Source organism: Acomys russatus, chromosome 26 (assembly GCF_903995435.1).
Source record: "Acomys russatus chromosome 26, mAcoRus1.1, whole genome shotgun sequence".
NCBI classification, from domain to species: Eukaryota; Metazoa; Chordata; class Mammalia; order Rodentia; family Muridae; genus Acomys; species Acomys russatus.
This window is the reverse complement of record NC_067162.1, coordinates 2090447-2112695: the sequence shown is the minus strand read 5'-3', so window position 1 is coordinate 2112695 and position 22249 is coordinate 2090447. Positions and strand designations below refer to the sequence as shown.

The 22249-nt window shown below is 50.7% G+C and overlaps 1 protein-coding gene across 2 annotated transcripts in view; it reads right to left on the bottom strand.

The window, feature by feature from the left end:
* Nucleotides 1-1174: 1174 nt before the first annotated feature.
* Tom1 (target of myb1 membrane trafficking protein) overlaps nt 1175-22249 on the bottom strand; it is a 38718-nt gene continuing 17643 nt past the window's right edge. For both annotated transcript variants that reach the window (XM_051168598.1, XM_051168599.1), the window contains exons 4-15: nt 21558-21707; nt 21167-21301; nt 20930-21076; nt 18290-18406; nt 15700-15833; nt 14446-14479; nt 13810-13903; nt 11948-12068; nt 7984-8059; nt 4611-4670; nt 1837-1876; nt 1175-1719 (exon numbers count right to left, since the gene is read on the bottom strand). In XM_051168598.1, coding sequence (XP_051024555.1) covers nt 1568-1719; nt 1837-1876; nt 4611-4670; nt 7984-8059; nt 11948-12068; nt 13810-13903; nt 14446-14479; nt 15700-15833; nt 18290-18406; nt 20930-21076; nt 21167-21301; nt 21558-21707 — 1260 coding nt within the window. In that variant the 3' untranslated portion in view covers nt 1175-1567. The remainder of the gene's footprint in view (nt 1720-1836; nt 1877-4610; nt 4671-7983; nt 8060-11947; nt 12069-13809; nt 13904-14445; nt 14480-15699; nt 15834-18289; nt 18407-20929; nt 21077-21166; nt 21302-21557; nt 21708-22249) is intronic.

The window sequence follows — 22249 nt, the reverse complement described above, 5'->3', positions numbered from 1 at the left end:
GTAATACACAAGCTGGTAGTGTAGCTTTTGGTATGCTGTAGGCTTCTGGAGTGGTCTGTGGAAACTTCCCTAGGCTTCCTTTCTAGCGTACACAGGAAAGCAGCAGCGTTGCCTTTGATCATTACAAAGCCAGCTTCCCTAACGGGCCTCAGATATGGAGAGAATGAAGGAGGCAGGCAGCGGAGTGGGCTGGTGTCCTCTTCCTCTACGACTTGCTAAAGTGTGCCTATGCCATAAATGCTGTGGGGCCAGGCCAGGGGTGGCTGGGCTTGGCCTGGACATGCACTCAGCCCTCCCCCTGTCTGAAGATGACTAGCCTGGGCCCATGTAGGACGTCCCTAATCTGCTTCCTTTACCCAGCTATCTCTAGAAGGCTGGGCCAGCAGGTGCCTATAGCTAAGAACAAGGCCTCTTGAGAGTTTATGTAGAACCAGGGACGTCTGGGTACTCATATGCAATTTACATGGCACACAGTGGCTGTGTGCCAAGGCAGCCTTGAGTTCTAGTCACCAGCATGCAGTGTAGACAATGCAGAGTACCTGGGCCATGGCAGGCACCAGCACCCTCCCTGTGGCCTGCTGCCCAGACATGCTAACACTGTCCACCACTACTAGGTTTCCTCTCTTGACCAGCTTCTGTTGTAGGGTGGGCAGAAGCTAGCTGCTAAGGTGAGTGGTGTGTGCAGGAACCCATACAGGCAGATGGCTCCGCTGTGCAGAGCAGAGGCTGGGCTTGTGTAGTGACGCAGGGGTGCCGAATGGTCTCTAAATGCCACCTCTCAGAGGGCCTCTAGCTCAAAGCAGGCCCTGTCCCCCTTGAGGTCACATTACTTCCTGCCAGAGCAGATCATCCTGGCAGGTGGTTTTCTACTTTATTTGAGGATATAAAAGGCACCTCTCCCTGTACCTGAGGACCAATCAACAGGTGAGTCCCAGGTAGGTGGAGCCCTGCTGGAGAAACAGAGCAAGGGTGCGGAAAAGGCAGTGGAGGAACTGGGGGGCTCTGGGTACCTAGAATCCCCGAGGACTCATCTTGACACCTGGTCTGGTGAGGTCTTTCCTCACTGGGTGCAGCTTCGTACCTAGTCAGTGGACAGCCTAGCAGGGGCCAACATAGCCACCCTGAGAGTCAGCCAAAGCTTTCTTCAGGCCCTACTCTGCAAGGGCAGGGGATAGGGGATGGGTGAGGCTATGGTAATGTCTCCTCTGTTGCCTAGACTGGTAGTGTGGATTCCAGAGGGTTCCTGTGGGCTTCTCTGTGGGAACCAGGGGAATTTGATGAAAGCAGCCTCACACCAGGTCAATCAGGTCACACCAGGTCAGCTTGTCTGGGGGCCTAGGCCTCAGCAAAGTCATAATAGAAAGCAGGATGGAGAAGGAGGCAGGACGAGTCAGATCCCAGTGCAGGGCTGACCTGTCCCCCAGTTCATCCCACTGCTGCTCAGACTCCAGGAGGAGAGAAGCGGGGTAATAAAACACCCCCAAGCAGCTTTAACATCAAGGGAGGGAGGGGCCCTGGTGGACATGAGAGTACCAGGCCCTGGGCTGCAGGATGCTGGGCCCTGCATTCATAAGGCAAACAGCATGTCATCGTCCTTCTCCTGGGTCTTCCTCCGAGGGGCTGTGCCAGAAGGCCTCGGGGGGCCCTCGGCTGAAGGGCTGGCCAGGTTAGGCAGTCGATCGGCAGCTTTGGCTCGTTCTTCCAGGAATTTATCAAATTCTAGTGGGAAAGGGTAGGCTTGTAGGCAAGAGTGGGGGTGGGGGGGGAGGTGGGGATGGGGATAGGTCAGGACTTTTACTTTCAGGGGTGGATTAGGAAAATGGGGTGGACTGTTACCTTCACTGGTGACACCAGAGGGCTCCTCAGCACTGTTCCCCTGAGAATGCAGAGGGAAGGAGACGGAGGTTATTATAGCTGGGAGCATGCACCGCTGGCCACATGGTGGGGTAAGCAAGGGATCTTGGGACCTGACCAGTGTTGGTGTTGTGCTTAAGAGGACCCTGGTACCAGGACATAGGCCTTGGTTCACCCCCTCTTGAGCTTCAGTGCCCAGGTGTTCCAATTTCTCTGAGCCATGACTCTTTTCTCCTTTGAAATAGGGAGGCTGGGGTTAAAGAGATGGCCTAGTGGTTAACAGCTCATACCATTCTCAGAGAAGACCTGAGCTCAGTTCCTAGCACACATATCAGGTGATTCGTAACAGCCTGTAACACCAGGTTCAGGGGACCCAGTGTTCTCTTTTGGCCTCCGTGGGTAAAGCACCTGTGTGTGTGCATGTATGTGCATGTACACACACACATAGACACACACATGCGTGTGCATACACATACTCACATACAAAACATAAAATTGGGGCTGGAGATATGCTCGTGGTTAAGAACACTTGTTACTTTTGTAGAGGACCCAGATTCTGTCCCCGTATGACAGTTTACAACCAACTGTAACTCTAGTTCCAAGGGATCTGATGCCCTCTTTTGACCTCTTCAAACACCAAGCATGCATGTGATGCACATACACACATGCAGGGAAAACAATCATACATGTACAATAAATAAGTATTTTAAAATTAAGTATTTTTAAAAGTTAAATGTCAAGAAACAGGGAGGCTGGGCACAGTGGCGCACACCTGTAATTCCAGCAGTCTGGGAGGGAGAGACAGGCAAATCTCTGTGAGTTCAAGGCCAGCCTGGTCTACAAATTGAGTCCAGGACAGCCAAGGTTACACAGAGAAACCCTGTCTTGAAAAATCAAAGAAAGGTAGCCGGGCGTGGTGGCGCACGCCTTTAATCCCAGCACTCGGGAGGCAGAGGCAGGTGGATCGCTGTGAGTTCAAAGCCAGCCTGGTCTACAAAGTGAGTCCAGGATGGCCAAGGCTACACAGAGAAACCCTGTCTCGAAAAACCAAAAAAAAAAAAACCAAAAAAAAAACCAAAAAAAAAAAAAAAAAAAAAAAAAAAAAGAAAAATCAAAGAAAGAAAGAAAGAAAGAAAGAAAGAAAGAAAGAGAGAAAAAGAAAAAGAAAAGAAAGAGGAGGATGGCTGGTCATGATGGTGCACGCCTTTAATCCCAGCTCTTGGGAGGCAGAGGCAGGAGGATCTCTGTGAGTTCATGGACAGTCTAGTCTACATAACAAGTTCTAGGACAGCCAGTATTACATAGAGACCTTGTCTTAAAAACAACAACAAAACAAAGCTGGGCATGGTAGTGCACACCTTTAATCCCAGCACTCAGGAAGCAGGGGCAGGTGATCTCTGTGAGTTGGAGGCCAGCCTGGTCTACAAAGTAAGTCCAGGATAGTCAGGGCTACACACAGAGAAACCCTGTCTTGAGAAACAAAAAACAAAAAACAAACAACACTCCCCTCAAAAAACCCCAAAACAAAAACCACAAAGGGGATGGAGAGCTGGCTCAGCAGGTAAGAGTACTGCCTGCTCTTCCAGAGGACCCAGGTTCAATTCCCAGCAAGCACATGGTGGCTTACAACTGTAACTCCAGTTCCAGAAGGCTTTTTCTTTTTCTTTTTTTTTTTTTTTTTAAGATTTATTTATTTATTATGTATACAGTGTTCTGCCTGCTTGTACACCCGCAGGCCAGAAGAGGGCATCAGATCACTTTATAGATGGTTGTGAGCCACCATGTGGTTGCTGGGAATTGAACTCAGGACCTCTGGAAGAGCAGGCAGTGCTCTTAACCGCTGAGCCATCTCTCCAGCACCCAGAAGGCTTTTGACCTCCCTGGACACTGAACACCCACACACATTAAGATGAACATAATCTTTAAAAAAAAAAAAAAAAAAAAAAAAAAAAAAAAAAAAAAAAAAAGGAAAGGAAAAAAAGGAAAGAAGGAAGGAAGAAGGAAGAAAGAAAAAGTGCAGCCGTGGCTAAACTGGTCGGTGCCGGAAGCTAAGCACAGAACGTCGAGCCCAGGTGTGGTGCTAGCAGCACATTCCTTCCCTCCAGGGTCCAGAGATTGGGACTGTCTAGCTCCATGGATGAAGGCTGACACCCACACACTGGGGCTGTTTGGTCTAAAGCTGTGCTCAAGTCTGGTTGGAGGTAAAGCTATAACCCATCTGAACATGTAGTAATCCACATGTAGATGAGACTTCTGCCTTGTTAGCAGGCCTTTGGAAACAGAAGTGTGCAAGCTCTCATTGTGTCTTTGGGATCCACAGAGGTGATGGCAGAAGCTGAGGAAGAAGCACTGATGGCAGAACTGATTCTGACTCCTGCTACTTCTATCCTCGGGAAGTAGCAGGGTTTGGGGCAGGAGGTCTGGTTCAGCGTTTCTGTCTTCTGGTCATGCCCCTTTAGAAAGTGGTGGCCATAAGCTGAGTTCCCTTGCAGTTACCAGCCTTTCTGATATGAAATGAGACAGTGATGATGCCTCTCTCTGAGTGGCTTTAGGTCTCCAGCGGCTATTGTGGTGACACAGTTTAGTACTCTCCCTGGTCTATAACTAACTGGGAGAGGGAGGTTGCTGCCTGGGAGAGGACTGTGGGTGACTAGATGAAGACATTAATGCTTGCCTCTCTTCATCAGTCATTCACCAGGCCCCTCTACAAGACAAAGAGATCCTTGCTTGGTAGGCAAGGGTGAGACCCAACTTACCACATCTGTGGACAGCCACTGCTCAATGTCCTCCATGATGCGGGCCTGCGTGGCTGGGATCTGGAAGGAAGGTAGCAGTGAGGTAGGTATGGGCAGTGGTCTGGGTGCCAAGAAGGAAGCTGAATGGTTCTTGAAAGTCAATCAAACACCCTGACCTGAGCTGGGGCACAGATCCTGGGATTACCTCTTCCAGCTGCCTAGGACCACTCTGCCAGTGGTGCCAGCTGTGGACGAAGGAATTCAGATGCAGAAGAAAAAGCCAGGAATGTGCTCCCAGTGCTGGAGCAGGGCAAGGGAGCTGTTCCCCACATGGAATGGTGCTCCAACGAAAGGGGTTTTATGTCTTAGACCAGGCAAGGGCAAGCCTGGTCACAGGTACTCAGAGCAAAGCCAGGGAGACTCTTGTCTCCTGGCACCTTGGCAGACTCAGTTAATGGCAGAAGCAGGAACAATGGGATCCAAAGGAGGGAAGTGCTGAGTGCTCCAGAACACCAGTGCTCCTGGTCCCAGGGGCAGCTTTCTAGGTGGGAACAACTGACTCTGGGCTTCCTCTGTAAGTGTCCACAGTGTCATATGTCAGAGGTCGTGAGCACAGACAGACATGTGCTCCAGCCCTCAGAGTGACTCCTGGCATCTTACATAATGTTCTTGACTTTTCCTCACATGACAGCATGATGGCCATCCAGAGTGCTGCCAGGCGGAGGCAAGGCCAGCAGAGAGCCTGCAGGGAGGAAGCCTGGGGACGCTTAAGTTTCTGTTTGGCAGCTTTTGAACAGAGGGAGGAGAGCTGGAGTCTCTGTCCAAACCAGTTCAGCATCCTAGCTTATCACCTAAGCTACCCAGGGTGCCTCACTATGGGAGAACCTTGGTAGGAGCACAGAGCTGCCAGGCTGGGGCAATGTGGAGAGCCAACAAAACAAAACAAAAAACAAAATGAAACCCTCCTCAACATTCCCATGGGTCTCTGAAGGGTGGCCCTGGCACTCTAAGCTGTAGAGCAGCAGCTGCCAGCCAGCTTCGGGACTGCCAAGGGCTTCTGAGGGGCACCCAGGTTTCGGAAAGGCTTTGTCCACTGGCTTCGTAACTACCATCAGCAAAAGAGGAAGCTCCTGCCCATGATGCACTGACCTCGTCCACTCTACACAGACCAGTGCAGGCCTAGCCCACTGCTGCTCCAGGGAGCGAAGGAAGAGAATACGGCCCTTGGTGTACACCTCACGAGGTGTGAGTTCTGCTGAGCCTTGGTCAAAGGCACCGCTCACCAGCTCCAGTTCGGATATTGATCTTGCAATCCCATCCAGGTAGACAGTAGGTTATGTGGCTTTGCCTGTAACCAGACTTAAGCCCTTTGAAATGAGTTCTGGCCTGATCTTCAAAAATCATACCCCAGGAGCTGGGCGTGGTGGTGCATGCCTTTAATCCCAGCACTCAGGAGGCAGAGGCAGGCAGATCACTGTGAGTTCGAGGCCAACCTGGTCTACAAAGTGAGTCCAGGACAGCCAAGGCTACACAGAGAAACCCAGTCTTGAAAAGAAAAGGAAAGGGGAAAAAAAAGAAAGAAAGAAAAAATCATATCCATAAGAGCACTGACTGCTCTTCCAGAGGTCCTGGGTTCAATTCCCAGCAACCACATGGTGGCTCACAACCATCTATAATGTGATCTACTATGCACTGTATACATAATAAATAAATCTTAAAATAAATCATACCCAACAGGTGGCTGCCCAAATAGAGGGTAGTGGGTAAGTGCATGGTCCTGCTTGCCAGTGAGTGCAGCTGTGCGTGTCTTTCTCACTGGGGGCTACCGTGAGGTGCTGTGGAGCCTGGGACCCCAACACTGGCTATCCTCTTGGTTGCCATTTGTCCTGGGAAGATGCCACCATCTCTGGGTGGCAGCAGGAGTAGACTGTGTGGCAACTCTCATGAGAGGAACACAAAGGCTTAGCACTGGGCCAAGCACAGAGCACAGGCTCAATAAATGACAGCTTGGGGTTGGAGAGAGGGCTCAGAGGTTAAGAGCACTGGCTGCTCTTTTGGAGGTCCTGAGTTCAATACCCAGCAACTATATGGTGGCTCACAACCATCTATAATGAGATCTGGTGCCCTCTTCTGGTGTGCAGGTTTACATGTAGATAGAGCACTCGTACATAAACAAAAATGTAAACAAAACAAAACAAAAACTCATTAAAAAAAAAAAGTGATGGCCCAAAAGAGGGCAGAGGTACCAAGCCCTGGCACAGGTGTGTTCTCAAGTATCTAATAGAGGCCCTGGGACTCCACGAAGCCTGCCTGCCCTAGTCTTCTGCACCGGCTCTGCTCTGAAAGAGACCCCAAGCAAAGGGCTCAGGCCCAGGAGTGCAGGTGCAGAGTTGCTGGAAGTCACCAGCCCCTGCCCCGTGTGAGCAGCACCTCTTAATGCAGCTCTGGCTTCCTTCTGGAAGTCAGGTGAGGTTCCTCTGTGCTCAAGGCTTTTAAATGGCTTCTGCCTCAGCTAGGTCAATGTCCATGGTCCTAGCCACCTCTTAGATTTCTTCTTCCACTTCTCTGGCCTACTTGGCCTCAGGGTCCATCTGCCACACTCCTTTACCTCCTCTGCGACCTCCTTGCTCTCCTCCAGCTCCTGAGTGGGGTGTGCTCTTTCTAGCTATCTCCCCCAAGTGGCTGGGCTCACTATAGAGTATGCTTGGAGATCTTGCCACTGAGGAGGGTGGTCACAGTGTGCTTAGTTCTGGGCATGTGGCTGCCACTCAACACACAGTCAAGAAATTAACTGGACTTTAGCTAATGCCTAGGATTTTTGTTCTGTTTTGTTTTGTTTTTTGAGACAGGGTTTCTCTGTGTAGCCTTGGCTATCTTGGACTCATCTGTAGACCAGGCTTCGAACTCACAGAGATCCGCCTGCCTCTGCCTCCCTGAGTTCTGGAATTAAAGGCGTGCGCTATCACACCCAGCTAATGCTTAGGAATTCTGTTGTTGTAGGGTCTCATTTTACTCCCTTCTACCCATGCTCCTGTTAGTGAAAGGTGTCTGGAGAGGCAGTGATGGAGAGCAGCGACAGAGTCCTGCCCTCTCACAGTACTTCTACTGCTGTTAGAAGTTCCGGGTAAAGATGAATCTGAGGGCTAGCAGGCTAATCTGCGTGAAGTGCGATGTGAACCCAGGACCACAGTGGACACCAGTTCTGAAGCAGGATTGTGTCTGAATCTCTGCTGGGTGAGTGCCTAGCTTCTCAACTGGGAATGATCACATTAGCCACAAAAGGCCAACGGAGCTAAGTGGGAAAGAGCTATGCTAAGCCAGTGCTGGGTGCATGGTGGACTCATAGTCCCCTCTTCCTGCAAGGTTCTGGGTAGAGCAGAGGCTCTCTGCTTACCGCTCCGGTGTTCTGCTGCCGGGCATCCAGGGCCCCAGCCAGGCCATCTGTGGTTTGGGGGGCTTCATACTTGACCCTGAAATACAGAACAGCACGACATCAGATGCTGCCTGGCAACACCAGGCCTGACAGGCAACGTGAGAACTGAGGGGGTGCGGGGAGCCAGACTTGGGTTGGCCTGGGGCAGGAAGAAGAGGCTCCACTTTCTGCTGTTGGGGATTATGCTCAGATATGTACCGCATAATGACATGCATTAACAAAACATGAGGATCCAGGGACAGCATGTGACCGAAGACCAGGAACAACATCACGCATGGCTGTGAGCACGCTGGGCCAAGCTGAGGGACTGGGAGATGGATCTGACCCCATGTTCATGGACAATTTTTATAATTTCCGTTTTGCGCAATTCCCATCTGAATTTCATCAGCTGTGTTTCTGTATAAGGACGCATTTGAATAGAATCCCTTGTACTGCCAAAATGAGTGTGCAAGCTGCGAGGGCCCATCTGACACTGGCTTGCCTCTCGGGTGGACTGGTCACAGCTTTTTCATATGTCCCCAAAGGAGGCCAGCTAGCTAGGCAGGTGGAAGGCTAGGGCTGGGAGTGGAGGGGCTGGCTCCTGGCTCCTGGCAGGTGAGGACAGGGAAAGAGTGTGTGGTGTGTCTGAGTACAGTCTCAGGGGAGTGAGAGAGAGACTGGACATCTCTGCCTGCTGCTGCAGTGGTGATGTCTTGGGGGAGGGAGGACTGATGCTGGAGAGGAGCCCATTATTCTAACTAATGGCCAGCAGAGAGGAAGCCAGACCCCAGTCCTAATCAGCTGAGCCTGGAGGTGTCAAAGGGGTCCTGTCTCAAGGGGAAGACAGGCACTGTCAAGAGTCGGGAGAGGAGTTTCTTTCCAGGGATGGGGGCTGTTACTCTGCTAATGCCAAGCTCTTTAGGAATGGGGGCCTTGTCACACTCAACTTATGCAGTGCTGATGTCCTTCTTTGGGAGCAGTGTGGGCTGTTGTTAGGAGGCTCTTTGAATAAAAGCTCCAACTCCCAGGCAGCTATTCCAGGGACACTGCTGTCACTCTCTTCCCAGGAGGCCCACTTATAGGGACAGCACTGTCTGGTTCATTTCCCTTGGCCACACAGCTCCTGGTCACATACACAACAGGTTGGTGATATCTGCAGGGCTGTGCTAGAGCCGCCTTGGAGCCACAATGAGGCTCAGCATCTCTAGCTAAGTCTGAGACAGGACAGCTGGCAAGAAGGCATGCTGGAGACTACACCTGTTTTTTTAATTCCTCCTGCTCATCACATCCCTGCTCTCAGTCTACAAGTGTCACCCGAAAGGCCTACTGTGTTCCTCTGGAAAGCCCAACATGACCTTTGTGGGCTGCAGACCCTGGGCTATGGGTTGGCCATCCCATACCTGAATAGGAAGAAGGGAGTCTCTACCCAGACAGTCCTTGGTTGCTGGGCAGGGCTGGGTCTGAGGGCACTTGGGACAACACTTGTTTAAGGCTTCTGAGGAGGCTGCTGGGCAGACAGCACTGAAGGAGGACAGCTGGCTCCTAGGGATAGCAGGGAGGATAGGAAGGGGGAGCATCCTAACCCTGGATGCTTTCATTACACTCCAAGTGGAAGGGCCTGGTCAGGAGAGGCTGTGGTATTGATGTGGAGCAGCTGGAATGGAAATAGGGGTGCTGACAAGAAGCTGGCTTTCCTGTGAGGCCCACCAGGGCCAGCTGCAGGCTGGCATGGGATGAGGAGGCTGGGAGGGCAACGAAACTATCTAGGCAGAAAGGTCATCCAGGTGACCAGAATGGGAGGGTCCATCACAGTACAAAGGTGGGCTAGCCAGGCAGGAGAACAAAGGAAGGGCCTCAGAGCTAAGGCCCAGCCCTGGCTCTGTGGGTGCATTCTGTAGGATGGGGACCAATGCATAGTGAGGGCTGCAGGAAAACCAAAGGCCTAAGAGGGCATAGGATGGCTATGCCAGCCAAAGGGAGAGTCAGATAGGCAAATCTGCTTGGGAACCTTTCCCCTGGCCCCTAGAGCCAACATCAGGAAGAACTGTGTGATCGCTCAGCATTTGCTCCCTTCCTCACACATGTGCCCTGTGAAGGGCCAGAGCTCAGTTCGTCCACCTTGCCTCTGAGCTTTTGTATATCCTGTTCCTAGAACCTGAAATGATCCCTAAACCTGTCTGGCCTTGAACCTCCTCCACACAACAACGGCCATACACACTACTACATGAAGACTGCATGCCCTGAAGGGCAGGCTGCATGTGTACGTTCCCTGTGTAACAGTGCACCCCAGACAGGCTGGCAGACCACTTCAACATTAGGCACTCTCCAGTGTGCCCAGTTGTTTTGTACACTGGGGCCTATGTGGAAAGGCTGCCCTCCCGAGTGCAGGTCTCAATAGATTCATTAGTTTTTCATCAGCATAACAGGCCAGCAGCATCCTTAACTGCAAGGCTATTATAAGCTGCTAGTCACAGGGCCTTTGGGCTTGGAGTACAGACTGCTTAGGAAGAGGACAAACCTGGTTTACAGCTCAGTGCGGACCCAGTTGGCTGTAGACTGTCAGACTGTACGTGGATCTGCAGTGTGACCAGGGAATCCTCTCTGGCCAGTGTCTGCTGTCCAATGACAAAGACAGAACAGCTACTAAGGAGCCAAGTGGGACCAGCTGGGCAGCTTCTTTAATCTATAACTTTCCTTGGCTATAAGAACCTTAGGTGCCCACAGCTTAGCCAATGGTTCATAAGCAAAGGGATAAAGAAAATACTAACTAAGTTATTTCCTTTAAGAAGCATATGTGGACCCTGAAAATCTTCACTTAGCAGAACTTCACTTCACTTGGGATAAATGCTGGGACTTCCTATCGGTACTCCAGGTGAGAGAGGTATGGGAGAATGGGGCAACAGAAGGATCCAGAGGGTCCTAGAAACCCACAAAGAGATCATCAAGGCTGGAGGATCTGGACCCAGGGGTGTCTGCTCAAACAACTGTACCAAGTAAGGACAATACATGCAGTAAACCTAGAACCCCTATCCAGATCTTGCCGATGGACAACACATTCTCCACAGCTGTGTGGAGAGCAAGGACTAACTCTGACATGAACTCTGGTGCCCCCTATTTGACCACTTCCCCTTGGTGGGGAGGCCTGGTGGCACTCAGAGGAAGGGTAAGCAGGTTACCAGGATGAGACTTGATAGGCTGTGACCATATGGTGGGGGAGAAGGTCCCCTTCTGTCACAGACCTAGAGGCGGCGAATAGGATGAAAGAGGGAGGGAGGGGGTAATGGGAAGATACAAGTGAGGTGATAACAACTGAGATGTAATCTGAATAAATTACTTAAATAAAAAGAAGAGGAAGAAGAAGCTCATGTGGAGCCAGTATGAGATAAGCCAAAGCAGGGAGTGGCCCTTGGAAATGTGCTGACTGATTACAGTGCCTCTCTGAAAATGGGCAGCTCACAGGGAAGGGAGCCAGAGTCTCCTCTGTGATGACGGGTGGCTATGGGACAACAGTCAAAACCTGGAAGTCGCTAAGGCTTTCTTAGGGCCTTCCCTGCCCCTGGGGGCCTGACACTGGCTGCACAGTACATAAGAAGGTGGGCAAACCAGACACAATATACTGTGCAGCCAGTGTCAGGCCCCCAGGGGCAGGGAAGGCCCTAAGAAAGCCTTAGTGACTTCCGGGTCTTGACTGTTGTCCCATAGCCAGAAGCTCCCAACCTGGTGCTGCCAAATGCAAGCCGCTTATCCTGTGGCTTACAGCCAGCTTCTCAGAGCCTTGGTCTGATCAGATGTTGGCATCCCTTCCCTGCCATCCCTTCTTGTCCTAGGCCATGCTCGACTGAACTTAGGGACTGTGTGTCTTTTCTCCTGCCCACCTCCAATCCAGATTCAGGGATCCCAAGGACGCTTTCGTCTGCAGGAGAGCAGGATGGAACAGGTAACTTACCCTTTCCGTTGGTCAGCCAGCGAGCTGCCTCGAGTCAGAGCAAACATGTCAAAGTCATCTTCCAGGTGACCTGAGGTCTCCAGAGACTGCAGGCCAGCTCTCACACTGCTGGAGCCAAGGTCTGCAGAGAAAGAAAGGCCAGGTGAGAGAGCCACCTGCTGTCCCACATCCCATCTAGGTCTAGGGTTGTCTGCTAGAAGAGCATCAGGGGTTAGGTAGTGGGACTTGGATGGGAAGCTGCCTGTGGGGCAGTAGGAAGCACTTTCTTTCTTTCTGTTGTGTGTGCTCATCTCTAAGGTGGGACCACATAACCTCCTCCCCCTGTGGGGAGGAAAAATGCTGCCTGTGACACTTGCTAGAGCAGCAGTTCTCAACCATGGGTCAAGACCCCTTTGGAGGTCAAACGAGCCTTTCACAGGGGGTCGCATATCAGATATTTTATATTACGATTCCTAGCAGTGGCAAAACTATAGTTATGAAGTAGCAAAGAAAATAATGTTATGGCTGGGAGTCACTACAGCACGAGGAGCTATATTAAAGGGTCGCAGCATTAGGAAGGTTGAAAACCACAGAGCTAAAGGAACAGGCTGGCCAGTAGGATGGGGATCAAACCTGACTTTTTATAAGTGTATTGTCAGGTATTCTAGGTGGGAGGTGAATGGCTTCCTGGGGCTTAGCATGGAGCAGGCAGTCAAGAACATTAATCCCAATCACAAGCAGGCCTGATGGTCTCCAGGGGAGACTGAGGCTAGCCTGGGTACCAAGCACATTCAAGAACAGCTTGGGGAACTTTGTGAGGCCATGTCTCAAAATTAAAGAGTCAGGATAGAGCTCAGTGATAAAGCACTTAATTACTATACTTGAGGCCTTAAGGTCAATCCCGAGCACTGTACAAAACAAAACACCAAAAGGATAACAAATCAAAACAAAACCCAATGACAACAAAAAGACCAGTATGATGATTGCTAATGTTTATCAGGAATACAGCCAGGGGCACCCACCTGTAATCTCAGCATTCAGGAGACTGAGACAGGAAGATGGAGAAAGTTTGAGGCAAACTAATCAGGCTACTAAGTACTTAGCAAAAACCTGGATCAAAAGCCGCCCAAATCAAATAAACCTTGAACTATCTAATTCTCAAAACAAAGCACCAAAAGAAAGCAAGATGGCAGCCAGGTGTGGTGGTGTATGCCTTTATTCCCAGCACTCAGGAGGCAGAGGCAGGCAGATTGATGTGAGTTTGAGGCCAGCCTGGTCTACAAAGTGAGTCCAGGAAAAGTCAAGGCTACACAGAGAAACCCTGTCTTCAAAAAACAACAACAGCCCTCCCAAAACCAACCAACCAACGAACAAACAAAAAAGCAATCTCGGAGTATAGCTCAGAGGCAGAACGCTTGTTTAGAATGTGCAGGGTCCCAAGTTCCACCCTTCCCCAGCCCTCCCCACCCCCACTATCACCGGAACAGAGTGCCTTCTGGCCCTGCCCTGATGGAAGCTTCTTCCTGGCAGCCTCTGGCTCCACCCTCCCAACATTGAAGAAGGGCCCATTCCTTCTGAGGCTGAGCAGCAGACTGTCTGAATTGTTCAGATGGGGGGAGGGGGGTGAAGGAGGGGGAAATAAGTACAGAGGGATGGTCAGAGCACAGCGGTATTTATGAAATCCAAGGGGATCAGGGGCCTCTGTGCTTCCAGGGCATTCTCACAAGTTTGTCCAACCATGCAGCAAGATTTGGCTTAGGATCCCCGCAAAGTAAGATGTGGACCAATGTTCTGCTATTGGGGAATACAGGAAGGCACCCCCAGACCTTTGAGGCCACCCACATGTTCTAACATACCCTTGGCTGGAGCCCCAGTACACTTACTCATTCCTGCCAGTTGGGATGAGAGGTTGCTTGTGGCTGCGGGGTCAGGACCCATGTCAATCAGGTCAGCAGCTAGCGCAGCGTCACTGGAGGCCTGACAAAGGAGAGGCCTGGGTGATCCTCTCTGGATGCAGTGATCTGCTTCCAGGCCACAACATCTCAGAATAGGAGCTGGGGAGTTTCTCCTCCTCCACTCAGGCTCCAGATGAGGTGTGCCCCCAGGAGGCTGGGAAGGCCCTGAGGTACCAACTGGTGGTGGCAGAGCCTTATTTCCCTTAAAGGGGCAGTGGTGTAAGAAGTCAGAAATAGGGGCTAGAGAGATGGTTCATCAGTTAAGAGCACGGCTGCTCTTCCAAAGGACTGGGGTTCAATTCCCAGTACCCATATCGCAATTCACAACTGTCTGTAACTCCAGTTCCAGGGGACCTGACACCCTCACACAGACATACACGCAGGCAGAACACCAATGTACATAAAGTAAAAAAGTTTAAAAAAAAAAAAAAAGGCAGGAGCAGATTTCCCTATGAGCCTAAGAAGCACCAGTTTCCTGTGCAAGGCATCAGGGAGAGGGTGACAACTTCCCTCTTCCTTCTTACCAACACAGCACAACCTAGACACAGAAGAGATGCCTCTTACCTTGGCAGTCTGGCCTGTTCTGAAGCGTTCAAACCTGCAAGACAGAAAATACCCCAGTCAAAAGAACAGATTGGCAAGCTGGGTGTGATGGCATGTGCCTTTAATGCCAGCACTTGGGAGGCAGAGGCAGGCAGATCTTGAGTTCGAGGCCAGCCTGGTCTATAGAGTGAGTTCCAGGACAGCCAGGGTTATGCAAAGAAACTCTGTCTTGAAAAACCAATAACAAAACAACAACAACAACAAACAAACAAAAAACCTAACACCCCCCCCAAAACCAGAAAGAACAAAAACCCAAACCCAGATCCAAACCCAAAAGAGGACAGACTGAGATTGACACAGTCCCCAGAGGACCCCTAGGAATTTTGTAATCACAGATCACTATCAGGGTGACATGTATACCAGGCTACCCTAAGAAATGCAGTGTCTATTTGCTGTTCCCATGTCATCACTAGCAGAGCCCCTCTTTCACTTGCACAAGGGCTGGGAATTGTAAGATCAGCTACAGGACCACCTTGTAATGGTCAGCAAGAGACAAGCTGACAGGAGCACAGAGAAAAGCAAGGGACACTCAGCGAGCAGAGGCGAGCACTGCTTTGTCTCAGTTGCCTACTCAACACTTGTGTGTATGGGGGGGGTGGCTCTCCAAGGTGACCCCTTGTGTCTAACCCTGACTACTTAAGGGCTAGGGAGGTGGATGAGGAAGACCTCAGTGCGCAGCCTGTTGGAGCTGTGGCCTGGCATAAAGGACATCACTTCTGAATTCATCTGCTGGTCTAATGCCTCTGGGTACCTGCTTGCCAGGCACGGTGATGGCTGAGTTGAAACACTGCATAGCAGTGGCTGGCACTGGAACGAACTGTTGAATTAGGGAGGGGCCTGATGCTAGGGTATTGGGGGACTACCACACAGTGTACCTGAAGATGGCTAGGAAGAGGCTAATGAACAGGAGAAACTGGTGGTTGCTGGCTCACAGGGGCCCAGCCCCTCTCAACTGACTGCAAGCCACACAGCAGGTGGGGAAAGACAAAAAAGAGGTACAAGGAGTGGGAGGCAGCCAGATAATAAGCCTGTTCCCAGGCAAGCAGCGCACTTTGCTGCCTGCTTTCATGACTCCCCACTACCCAAGCAGCTCAGTGGCGGCAGGGAGCTGGAGGCACATGCCCCTGGTAGCTTGCTGGTGCCTGAAGAGGGCATAGGGAAAATGACTATGGAGAAGCCAAGGCCAGGGCCCAGAGGAGGATGGGGTGGTACTACCGTTCATGGCGCAGAAACACGTTGTTGAGGTTGTCATTGACCATGAGCAGCTCTTCGGTCAGCTGCTCATTGGAGATGCGTGGGATGAGCTCCAGGACACGCTGCTGCATGGCACGGCAGGTGCGGTTGAGCTCCTGCAGGGAGAAGTGGGACATTGAGGCCACATGCACAACATCAGTCTGGCCCTGTCCTGGAGGAGGGGTCCTCATGGTACCACAGAACAGCTTTTGAGGTTCTGCAAGCCTGAACCGTTCAGGTGCTACAGGGTAACTACCACCTTGAATTGTGAGATGGGCTCTCACTTATGTTGCCAGGTTGCTCTGGGGCTCCTGGCCTCAAGTGACCCACAATAGCCAGGAGAGAGTTAGCTTCACCCTAACATTTAAAGTACAGGCACTCAGCCGGGGTGTGGAGGGGGTGGGAGGCGGCATACACCTATTACCCCAGCACTCAGAGAAGCAGAGGAAGGTGGATCTCTGTGAGTTCAAGGCCAGCCTGGTGTACAAAGCAAGTCCAGGACACTCTGGGATACACAGAGAAAGCCTGTCTTGAAAAATCAAAAAATCAAGTACAGGAACTCAGCATGCTAATGATTGTGCTGCTTTAATGGTGCAGACTGCAGAATCAAGTTTCTGCTGCCATGTTTGCTTACTGGAAAACAAAACAAAACAAAACAAACACACCTCAGACTCCTAGACCAGCTAGTCTGGCACATGTGGTGAAACAGTGCAAACAAGAGAGACAGTGCCTCAAACTGAGTGAAGGAGAGACGCTACTCCCTCAAGCTGTTCTCTGACTTCTATATGCATGTTGTGGTAGTCACATGCCCTTACTCATAGAGACATCATGCACACAGGTGCACAGCAAAGGGAAAACCGGAGAAAGAGGGTGACGATGATGGCAGGCCTGAGAATGGGGGTGGAGGAGTGTGAACTGGTTGTAATTTCTCCAGCTGTTAACCCCACATGTCCTGATTTCAGTTCTTGCCTTGTTATTCTCATTGACTGACTTTTTTCTCTTTTGATAAATTTCTTATTTTTGGAATAATTTTTCAGATTTATTGAAGAGCTGTAATGACAGCAGAGAGGGTTCGCATTTGCCTTCACTCAGTTTGACATTTGTCAAAACTAAGGCATCAACACTGGTAGTAACTAAACTACTTACTCACATTTTACCGCTTTTTCTATTTCTGCATCCTACACTATATTTAGTCAGAGGTTGGGTGTGGTGCTATGCACACAGCCCTAGTGTGTCAGAGAGGCTGAGGCAGGGGGATAAAGAAAGGTCAAGATCAGCATTGGCTGTATCATAAGACCTTGACTCAAAAATAAGTAAAACAAACCTCTTTTGGTCTATAGGCAACTGGTCAAACTGGTCACGTCTTCCCCCAGTGCCAGGCCCCTTGTCCCCAACCTCCCCTAGGTCAGCCTCCTGAGTTTCTTCATCCGCTCAGGGTGACTTTCGACACGCCTGGGTTCCCTTTGACTTCCTCCCATGATGAAGCATAACTGACGGTTACTTCCTGCTTCTGCATGGCCCCTCTGGACAGAAGAGCACAGCTTGAAGTCTTTGCTCCCTCCAGCCACAATGATGCTAGGCATGTTCCAAGGCCTCTCTCTCTCTTCCTTAGTTCCTGCTCTGGAGAATGGGTGTGGCCAGGGCTACAAGTGAGTATATATTACATACCTACACTGAGCTTGACACACGCAGAGTGCTCATAATGTGAGTGCTGACCCCGTGTCACCTCGCCAGCTGGCTGCAGCCTTCTGACTCTCTCTGACATGTACTCATATCCACATGGACTTGGCTTGGAACATATAAAACTAACAACCATCCTTAGCCAATCCCCTTTCTTCAGCTAGTTTTCACACTCAGGAGTCCACTAAGCTAAGACACTCCTACTTTACTCCCCACCTTCAAGGGTAAGGATCTCTGAGCAGTCACGGGGACATAAAAGTCCTGGCCTCAAAACTGCCCTCTGAGGGCAGGTAGGAGTGTTCCGCACACAAAGCATTCTGTCCCTCCATGCACTCTGGAGACTCCTAGGCTGTAGCAGTTTCCAGCTTTCTTGTTGCCACCCTGAGTGTCCTTCACTCTGGTGCCCCACCCCATATGAGGACAGGATCATGGAGCATTATCTAACACACCTAGGTACAAACCCCAGCGTTTCCCACCTGCCTCAGCTCCCCAGGCGCAGACGCTCACTCCTCTCAAAGCTGGCATTGCTGGCCTTCCTGCTTGCTACCTCAAATACTGTGAGAGCTAGAAACCAGCCCATGCTCTTCCACACTGAGTGTAGGACTTGATGTTTCATGCATACAATCGCATTTAATTCTCATGTCCACTTGTATCAAAGCAGGCACACACACAGAGAAAATGAGGGGCTAGTTTGTTCAAGTCAGAAGTAGTAGAAGTAACATCTGAATCACCATCTGATGCAAACCCAAGGTTCCTGGTTGTAATATTTTCTATTGCCTCAGAGCTCCCAGCAAAACCAAAAAGATTGCAATATGGGCAGTGCAGACACAGGTGTAGATGCACATGGGGTTACCTGGGTAGGGGCTGAACCTGGATGCAGGCTGTTGCTCACCTGTAGTAGCTCCAGGTCTGCAGGCTCTACCTGGGTGGGCACCAGCTCTGTCAGCATTTCTGACATCACTCGCACATTTCCGCTCACCATCTCCAGCTCACTGCGCAGCTTCCCAATCTGAAATGCACATTGTAAGGGGACAGAGCCCACATGGCTCCCTCAGCTGTGGGGCCCAGGAACTGCCCCACCAACACACCCTCCACACAGCTTCCCTCCTGACTCCTGGGGATAGTCTGTACTCAAGAGCCAGCAGAGACTTCATCCCACCACAGAGCCCCCTCACAGAGGTGCTACCAACCGCTGCCATCTCCAAACCAGGAGCCAGGTACAAGGGTAAGCTGAAAGAAGTGTGACAATAGGAAGGGAATAAGCGAGTGAGTGTGGTTGGAAGAGCGCCAGCATCTGTTGGAGCCAAGATGGCAATTAATGAGGCTCGAGGGAGTGGTAGTTCTCTCCAGAGAGTAGGGAGGTAGGCTACAGCTGCCTTATGGCTGGGAAGACAGAGTGGGCTCTGTTTGTCTTTCCCTCCCGTAAGGGAACCGGGATTCTGTCTTGCCTCTGGTCTACTTTAGGGCCCAGGCTCATCCAAAGTAAGTGCCAGGCCTGCTACCCACTTGAGCATGAACCTCAGATCCAGGACTGGTAACAGTGATCTAAGGGAGCTATGGTTCAGACCTGGGGACATAACAATGAAGTGGTCAGTGTCCTTAAGCAGATGAGGTGTCAGGGTCTCTGTGTAGTGTATTTTGTGAACCCCCAGGGATTTCAAATGCTCATTGACACTGTGTCTGTCTACTTTGATTGCTGAGAATCATACGAAGTCCCTCCCCCCATATGTATTTGGCCGAAGAACCATCTTATAATGCATGGGCTGGCTCATGAATCTAGTGGCTAGGAGACTACACTTTGGAAAATACTGGTATATTCTAAATTATGTGTCTGAATGACAGTGAATTTCAGAATTTGAATTCATGGTTGTGACAGCAGCTACCATTTACTGACTAGTTAATAAGTGCCAAGCACTGAACACATATCATCATAGGTAGGCTCAGCCACCTTTATAGAGTTTGAGGATGAAGAAACGTGCAAAGACAAGTACCAAATCCACTGCAGGTGACCAACAGCACAGCCCAGTGTCAGGCAGAATGACTCTTAGTGTGAGTGGACAAGCTGCTTATCACCAACTTGCCACATCCAAACCCAAAGGACTCTAACCACAAAGGAGCCTAGGAGTTACATCACCACACTATGGCATCCTAACATGGCCCAAGAGGCAGAAGGGGCTGTGAGTCAAACAAAATACTCAGCTTTATTTGACAAGAACCTCCTAGGACTAAAATAATCAGTCTTAATACACAGACTTTAGGAAAATTAGTTAAAATCAGAAGCAAGGTAGGTAATTGTTTTGGATCGCAGATAATTTTACAGGCAGATAATTTTGTAGGCTTTAATTACTTGCTTGGTGTGCCAACCATCTCTAGTCATGCTTGCTGTGTGTGTGGTTTCATAACTTGCTCTAAGGTAACAGAAGCTTCTCTTTGTGGGGCTGAGACTGCACTGCACACAAGTGGTCAGGGGACACTTTTTCAGAAAGGATCTTTTCTCATCTGCATAATGTTTGTGATTCATTACCACCAGCACACGCAGCAGCTAAGTCTTCACACTTCTTCGGTAATGGTCTAAGGTCTGTGAAGGCCTCAAGCCCAGCCCAGTACTACATCTCAAGTGACAATGGTCTGGATTACAGCTACCTAGTCTGGAGCAGGTAACCCTCTAGAGTAGCCACAAGCTAGGGAAACTTTCCCAGAATCTCATGCTAGGCCTCCAAGCTTCTTCATGAGGCTTGTGGGAGACCTCAGTGCACTACAAATGCAATTTCTTATTTTGTACAGATGCAGTGCTCTCTCTCTCTCTCTCTCTCTCTCGCTCTCTCTCTCTCTCTCTCTCTCTCTCTCTCTCTCTCTCAAGCGCGCGCGCCCCTGCCAAGACATGTTTTCACTATGTAGCTCTGGCTATCCTTAAACTCTCCATGCAGACCAGGTTGGCCCTGAACTCACACAGATCCACCTACTTTACCTCCCAAATACTAGGATTAAAAGCATGCCACAATCCCAGAAAGCACACAGATCTTTTTTGTTTGTTTGTTTTTTTCAAGACAGTTTCTCTGTATAACAGCCCTGGCTGTCCTGGACTAGCTTTATAGACCAGGCTGGCCTAGAACTCACAGAGATCTGCCTGCCTCTGCCTCCTGAGTACTGGGATTAAAGGCGTGTGTCACCACGCCAAGCTACAGATCTTTTAAAGTTGTCTTCAATTAGAACCTCAATTCAGATGAAATTCTATGTGAGCCTATTACCACACAAATAAAGTGGAGTGGCCCAAGTGGACTGGAGTGCCTGCCTGCTGACTGTCTCCTCTCCATGGAAGAGTTTGGAAAATGACAGTGGTATTGGACTGCACCCCAGGAGTCAGACAGATGGGGACCTGAATCTGAGCAGACTGGGTGAGCCTTATCCTGAACACAGCAGAAGAGCACACATCAGTGGGCTGCTGAGAGGGCAAAAGAATCGCCACAGTGCTAGGCACCATCTCTGACACCTCCCTGGACCTTTTGGCTCTGCCACAGGCTTGTCTGCTTACCTGCTCAGGAGTTGGTGTGATGGGTGAGTCACCGGGGAGAAGAGCTGGAATGGGCAGAGGGGTGGCATGCTGGCTCAGGTCTCCTCCATGACTGCTGTTGGAACCCACAGAGTTCTGTCCGGATGGTGGCTCTGAGTTGAACACAGTCTAGGCAGCAAAAGAAAGGGTGAGTGAGGCCTGCTGGAAAGGTACTGAGCCCCTCAGGATACCTCCTGCTCCACCCAAAGGTCTCCTCACCCTCTGGGGTGTGTGGATGGGTGACAGCATGTCCAGGTCAGTCATGGGGAACTCCAGGCCCTTCCTTCGCAGGTCCTCATAGACAGCAACAACACCTGTCAAATCAGGCGAGCTGCGGAACGCGTCAGCCCAGGACTGAGAAGGGACAAGGGGACATGGCTGGTAACCACTGCTCACCTTCCTTTGTGTGAGCCTGCCCCACCCTGGCACCCAGAGGACAGAAATGCTTCCCTCCTCTTCTTTCTTATGCGTGGTTCTCTAACCCTGTGCACCAGGCTCAATGATAAGGCCTGCTGCACAGGTAAGCAGTCCACTAGCAGACAGTGGCAGAACAGCCCTGGCACTCCCCCTGCCCGAGGCCACTGAGCTGCCACCCTGTCAAAGAGCGCACCTGGATGAGGTTCAACACCTTGTCATGCACGATGGTGGGTGGATTGTTCTTCGGCAGGATGGTCCTCACAAGCACATTCTCTACGAAGTCTTGGCTGGCCACCAGGACATGGAAGCGGTGCCCGCAGTTCTTAACACACGTTTCCAAGACCTGTAGGTCAGGGTACCCGAGAGAGTGAGCCAACAGAGGAGGGGAAGTGGCCTGCCACTCCAGTGAGCCTCCTTTTCTATCCCGGAGGGAAGCCTAGCAGAGGAAAGGAGGCTTCTAGAAGGGAACCCCAAGGACATAGGGATGGGAGCAGTGCTTGCCTTGTAGGGAACTAGGACACACAGAATGATGTGACAGACAGGACTGCCTACTAGGCTAAGGCCTGCTACAATCTAACCGTGCTTTCTAGCTCACATGCTATAGAGCAGTAGTTTTTCTTTCTTTCTCTCTTTTTTCTATTTTTTCTTTTCCTTCCCCCCTCCCCAAGACAGGGTTTCTCTGTGTAGCCCTGGCTGTCCTGGAACTCTCTTCGTAGACCAGGCTGGTCTTGAGCTCAGAGATTCACCTGTCTCTGCCTCCCAAGAACTGGGATTAAAAGCACGTGGCCCCATGCCCAGCTAGCGCACTACTTTTCAATCTTCTTAATGCTGTGACCCTTCAGTATAGTTCCATGTGGTGGTGACCCCCAATCATAAAATTAATTT